We start from the raw sequence: 6,121 nt of genomic DNA, 5'->3' as shown, positions 1-6,121 counted from the left end.
AACAATTATTGAGAATATGTTAAGTAAATTAAAGGTTAATATTTATCTAAGAAAATGATTATGCTTTTTTTGCTTTTTTATTTAAATTGATCATTACAAAAAAATGGTACATGATACATGTTTTTTAGATGTATATATGTTTAATTCATATATTGATTTTTTATAATAAATAATAACAAAATACAATTATAATTTATTTAATTTTTATGATTTTTTTTTTTTTTAAATCAAGATTTTCTATTCCTTCAAAAGATTATATTGTTTGTTCAAAGATTCCAAAAATCAATTGGCCTCACTCTTACTAGATTTATTGGCCAACCTATGCATAACTAGATACATCACAAACTTACAAAATGACAATGTCTTACACAGATCGACAAAAATTGCCAAAATATCGATAAAACTAGAAGACAACCAATTAACATCAAGCATCATCAAGATTTATGAGGGCTAACTGATTTGGACCTAAGCTACAGGATGACGGGAGCTTGAATTCACAGGATTTATGAGGGCTAACTGATTTGGACCTAAGCCACGGGACGGTGGGGGTTTGAATTCACAGTGGACATATCCTTCCATGTGGGCCAGTCGAGAATCCAACCGCTCAAGTTAACCAACAGGATTAGGTGTCAACAGGATGCGTCATTGTCCCCTCCATAAGTTAACCAACTATTGTGCATCCCCCATAAATTCTGTTGAATATGATTGATGTTTAACAAAGATTATAGAACTTTTAGAATTTTAATTTAATTATCAATAATTGTTAAGTGGATGGTAGAAAAATCAAAGGTTAAGATTTATCTCAAAAATAGTTATACTCTTCTTACTCTTTTAATTAAATTGATCATTGAAAAAATGTTATATGAAATGAGTTATGATTTTGTAAGCATATGATATTGATAAATCATAATATTGACTTAAGATATAGTATTATAATAAAACATAATTTTTTTTATAGTTAAATAAGAATAAATCTCCATAGTCAATTTTTTTTAGATGTATAACTATTTAATTCAAATATTAATTTTTTTAGATATATATCTTTTAATTTATAATAATTTTTATAATTAATAATAATAATTTAAAATTAAATTAGATTTTATTAATTTATATTTGCTTTTGCAATTTAAAATATATTATAGAAATAAATATTTTGATTTTATATAAATTAATATTTAATAAAATTTATTAGCCGTTTAATTTAATTTATATGGCTGCTTTACTTATATCAAAATTCCATATTTGGTAAATGTAAACCCTGTATGATTTCTCATAATCCACCTTAACTAACCCTAACTTGACAAACCATACATCATAGCTTGGCCAGCGTGGACAAGTCAAAATCTGAAAAATTGAAGGTCGTTAGGATAGTTGGGCTGCAAGAAGGCAGACCCCAAAAGTGAAAACCTAATGGGGTGCAAAGTAACTAGCCACGTGGCATATAGACATGTACCTTTCACTGGACAAAAGGACAGATCATCACACACTTCATTCTCCCAATTCCATAGTCGATGACGTAGACAATGGTGGTGATGATAATTAATGACATCTACTATCCATACCAATAACGATTCCGCCATTCTTCCATAACAATCCCAATCGCAGCATTCATCTATTTATCCAACTGTGTTTTCCTTCTATATACATTGGAAGTGTGTTTGAAGAGTAAGAGCAGTGGAAGCAGAAGAGATTTTGAAGCCATGAAGCAAAGTAAGATTGGGATTTCTGAGGATTCTCAGTTTACAGCGGATGAAATTGAAGTTGCAGACGTTATGACCTGCTTCCGCCATTACTGGAGATTCTTTCTTCGATGGGGGGCCAAGCGCAAGCGATCCGCCTTTCAGAGAGATGAAAGCAGCGCCACTCACAACTCCAACCTGAGTCCACTCGGTATCCCTGCCAGCGAAAACCAGTATGAACTTGAAAATGGCGGCATGGCTATGGTTCCTCCCCAACTACCAGTCCGCCGCCTGCAACCTATATCTCGTCCCATCTCAAAGGTAAGTGGTCTCTAATCTGCGAGTTCTCATTTTGGGTCCCTGTTTTTTGGCATTGAAGATTGTGGGTTTTCCTTTGAATGAATGGGTTCCTTGCATTTTGAAAAACTCTGAAATGGGTTCGATTTTTGTTTTTTTCAATGAAATGCAGAATGTGAGAGGGACGAATCGGCCCAGGAAACGAGTGACCAAGAAAAAGGTTTGCACACACGTTACCTACTCTGCTACCCTCTGCTACCCTTATTGGTAATGTAAATTTTCATATATTTATGAAAAGTTTGTATGTACCCAGTAACATGCATGTATTGATACAGATATACATGTACTGTATGCATGCATAATTCCCACTGTGCATATGTATCTATATATACCTCTGTATCTGGCTCTGTATACATGTGCATATGGGTATTGTATATGTATCTATATATGCCTCTGTGTCTGGCTCTGTATACATGTACACATGGGTATTGTATGTGTTTGTGTCAGTGTTAGATAGGGTATCCATTATTTCTCAGGCATGGAAAGGAAAATTATTGGGCTTTTGTTGTTCATTCTGCCCGGTTCTTAATAGGAAAATGATCAAGAGATGTGATAAGTCACAATGACTAAAATCATAAGCATGCTTGTTCTGTGTCTGACACTCTCATTGTCTTTTTGTTTATATATATATATATCTGTATATTTCTCACTGTGAATTTGCCACTGCCCTTGTCAGGGCAGTCTTTTTTCACAGGTTCAATTTAGAGGGTAGAGTAGATACACTTGTGTAGATTTTAGCAGTTAAATTTTTGCGTCTAGGTGGGTTTTTTTTGGCTCACAAACAAAAGATTTCATAAACCAATTTGGAATTTGGCTTGATAACCTTAAAAATAAATTATTATTATAATTATATATTTGTGATTGTGTATACATGTAGATATGTGTATTGTATACCCTATGTCAAATTTGTATATACATGTATATATGGCAGCATATACATGTAAATATGTGTACGGTATGTGTATCTGCTTTTATCCTTGATTCCTTGTGTATATAGGTAGACATCCTTGTGTGTATAGGATGTCTACCTAGGTATATAGGTGGATGCAAGTTTGTTCTGAGTATGTGATGGGCATATTTTCCACAGGAAATTTTGAAATCTTTGGTTTCATGTCAGATATCTCTCTCTTTTAACAGGCTCTTTAGTTGTCCACTTCTGTAGTTTTGGACTTTACTCGCTTTGTATTTTGTATTACTATACATTTGTCATGGTTATATATATGTATTTTGAGGTTGAGCAATTGCAGGTTTCTTTTTTGGTCATTATGTTATTTTTGGCATTCTTTAGGAGCTGTGTTTGCACTATCATATTGTATTTATACTGGTTATAGCCTTCTGTCCCATTAACTTACTTTTGTGATTATTCGTTGGACAACGACAAAATTATGTTATCTTATCCTGACATCTTTAGTTTCATCATCAACTCTCTCTGTGGACAGGCTCTTGAGTTGTCCACTTCTGCAGTCTTGGACTTCTCATTTTGTATTGTGTATCACCAGACCTATGTCACAATTATATACATGTATTTTGAGGTTTTACTATTGCAGGTTCCTTTCTTTCTTTTGTTATGTTATTTTTCGCATTCTTTAGGAGCTGTGTTTGCACTCTCACATTGTATGTATTTTAGTTATAGTGTTTTTGTCCCATTGACTTACTTTTGTGATCATTAGTTAGAAATTAATAAAATTATGTTATTTTAAATATATAACTTTAAAATGGATATGTACGTATATCTGTAAATATGTGTGCATCTATGTATGTAAATGCATAGGTATATATGTGTATGTCTTTGTGTGTGCCTGCAAACCTAGGTGTATATGTTCACAGAGATAGGCACATGTGTGAATTTGGGTGTAGATTGTGTGTGTTTGTTGATGATAGGGAGAGACTTTTTCTAGGAGACTAAAAATTCAACTTTTTTTTGTCCAAAGCAGACGCATAGGGAGCTGACGGAGGCACTGGTTGAATTGAGCTTGGAAAATGCAAGATTGATAAAGGTTGGCTTTCTTATTCACTTCTTTTATGTTGGATCTGCTTCTACCTTCTCCTTCTTTTAGGAATGCGTCATACTCATGTCTGTATTCAGTGAAATTGGAATGTCTCCATGTATCGTTTATCTAGTTTTTGCTCAATGTGGAAGTTGCTCACAAGTTTTGTGTTTGGGCCAGGAGTTAGAGCAGATGAGGAAAACAAGTCAAGACGTGAAAGATTGCAATGTTATTATGAAATCACAGGTGCATAATCCCATTTGGGTTTTTATCTTCTTATTCTCCCCTCTTTTACTTGCAAACAGGAAGAGACGTGGCTCTTCATTTTTACTGACAGATTGTTCTTGATGGATTTTGTAGTTGGCATTGTGCCTTGAGAAAAGGCAAGAGCAAAACATGCCTTACACACCTTGGTCATCATCATCTGGTTTAGATACCAGACAGAAAACAGCAATAGCTGCCTCATGTGATGATTTTCAAAGATGTGATGAGCATGAACAATTTGAGAAATGTTCCGGTAGTTCAGCTTTAGGCTCGGCATATGACAAGCTCCAGAGGCTTGGAAGACCAATGTATCCTTGTTCCTCTGAAGCCTCACTTGGGTTTGAGAAAGATGACGCAATTCCTACAAAGGATAATGTCTGTTCAGGTTTTCTTGATCTAAACACTCCAGACGAATCTTCGTTTGGTGCTAATTCAGGGTTTGTTGATGTGAACACTCCAAACGAATATTTGTTTGGCACTAACATGCCAAATGATCTTCATGGCCAAATGCCAATATCAGAGAGCAAAGCTGCTGCTGCAGAGACAAGGAGGCACATGATAGAGCTAGAAAGAGACAAATTTCCTCAGTTAAGGTGGACTGTATTTGTTTGATGTTTTCTTCTATAAACGTTGTAACCATGCTGGTTACATGCTCTAGCTATTGGCTTAGAGAATGAGGGTTGTCATATAATTTCTGGTGCTGACTAGGCATTCCAAAGTGTATCAACCTTTGGATCTGTGTAAAGCTCAATTTTGTATTATTTCTATAATCATTAATATAAGTGTCATTGAAGGATTCACTTCATTTTTTATAACCTTCTGTTACGATAGTCCAAGGTTAATTTTGCCATAAATGCAAAATATGCGGCTGCTATGCCCAAATCTCTTGGGTTTTAACTGCCAAACACAATGCAATGTTAAGGGCTTTGTAATCTATATCTAAGAAGGAACCTGGTTTGATTATGAAAAAATATATCTGAAATAACCAGAGAATCGACCCAAGTCTTTTGGTTTAAGTGCTAAAAACAATTCAATGGTAAGGAGTTTGATCCATATCTCTAATAAGGAAATCTGGGTTGATAGCAGACAATAGATATGAAACAACCAGCATGCAGAGGGAAGATTATGCTTTGCATCATGAGGAATCCAATAGGAATTCTAGGTTGCAGTTATATGCATAAGACAGGAAGGACCCACCAGTTGTCTTGGACTATTTAATTACAGGCTTTATAGATAGCTGGGGCTATCGCTAATGGCCACAGTAGTTTGGCTTCTGAAACTTGATAAAAGTTTGGAAACCCAAATATATTCAAATTCTTTCAAATTCAAAGTTTGGAAACCCATGCAAATTCTTTGGAATTCTTTCAAATTCAAAGTTTGGAAACCCATGCAATATATTCAAATTCTTTCAAAAGAGCAAACAGCTTTTTGGCAAAGTTTTTGATTTTCTTTTTGTACAATTTTAAAGTTTAAAGTTTTTTAATTTGACATTACAGAGAGTATTATTCAGGAAAATTTTGCACCTAACGTTCACTCAGCAAACTACAAGATATTAAAAGACATCACATAACCCACTGGAAAACTGGGTGAAGTACAGTATGGCTGTAGGTTTTGAACTTTCTTCATCACCATGATAAACCTTATAACTTAACCATTGCGAATATACAAACTACTATTCAATTATTGATGTTTACTAGCTAACTACGAGATATTCTGCGACATCACATAACCCACTGGAAAACTTGGTCAAGTATGGCTGTAGGTTTGAAGTTTCTTCATCATCATGATAAACATTATAACTTAACTATGGTATTTATAATATCATTCAATTGA

The 6,121-nt window shown here is 34.2% G+C and overlaps 1 protein-coding gene across 2 annotated transcripts; it reads left to right on the top strand.

Moving 5' to 3' along the window:
* The first annotated feature begins 1,553 nt into the window (after positions 1–1,553).
* LOC149212200 (uncharacterized) lies at positions 1,554–5,088 on the top strand. 2 transcript variants are annotated; one of them, XM_089390578.1, is made up of 5 exons: positions 1,554–2,000; positions 2,149–2,196; positions 3,968–4,033; positions 4,205–4,270; positions 4,385–5,088. In XM_089390578.1, exons 1-5 carry the CDS (start codon positions 1,701–1,703, stop codon positions 4,898–4,900), a joined length of 996 nt encoding a protein of 331 aa, XP_089246704.1. In that variant the 5' UTR covers positions 1,554–1,700; the 3' UTR covers positions 4,901–5,088. The 2 variants fall into 2 exon arrangements, with proteins under 2 accessions (XP_089246704.1, XP_089246705.1); XM_089390579.1 differs by having other exon boundaries at positions 1,555–2,000; positions 3,971–4,033.
* The last annotated feature ends 1,033 nt before the right edge of the window (positions 5,089–6,121 follow it).

Source organism: Pinus tabuliformis, chromosome 1_1, assembly GCF_031772625.1.
Source record: "Pinus tabuliformis cultivar Carrire ecotype Pingquan chromosome 1_1, CPIR1, whole genome shotgun sequence".
Classification (NCBI taxonomy): domain Eukaryota; kingdom Viridiplantae; phylum Streptophyta; class Pinopsida; order Pinales; family Pinaceae; genus Pinus; species Pinus tabuliformis.
Note: the sequence above shows the minus strand (reverse complement) of the source record. Positions and strands in the feature narration are given on the sequence as shown.

Bases quoted from the DNA above. Each gene is read 5' to 3' on its own strand.
- LOC149212200 (XM_089390578.1), top strand. From the start codon at position 1,701: ATGAAGCAAAGTAAGATTGGGATTTCTGAGGATTCTCAGTTTACAGCG. The intron at 4,034-4,204 runs GTTGGCTTTCTT...TGTTTGGGCCAG, and splicing joins AAAATGCAAGATTGATAAAG to GAGTTAGAGCAGATGAGGAA. The intron at 4,271-4,384 runs GTGCATAATCCC...TGGATTTTGTAG, and splicing joins ATGTTATTATGAAATCACAG to TTGGCATTGTGCCTTGAGAA.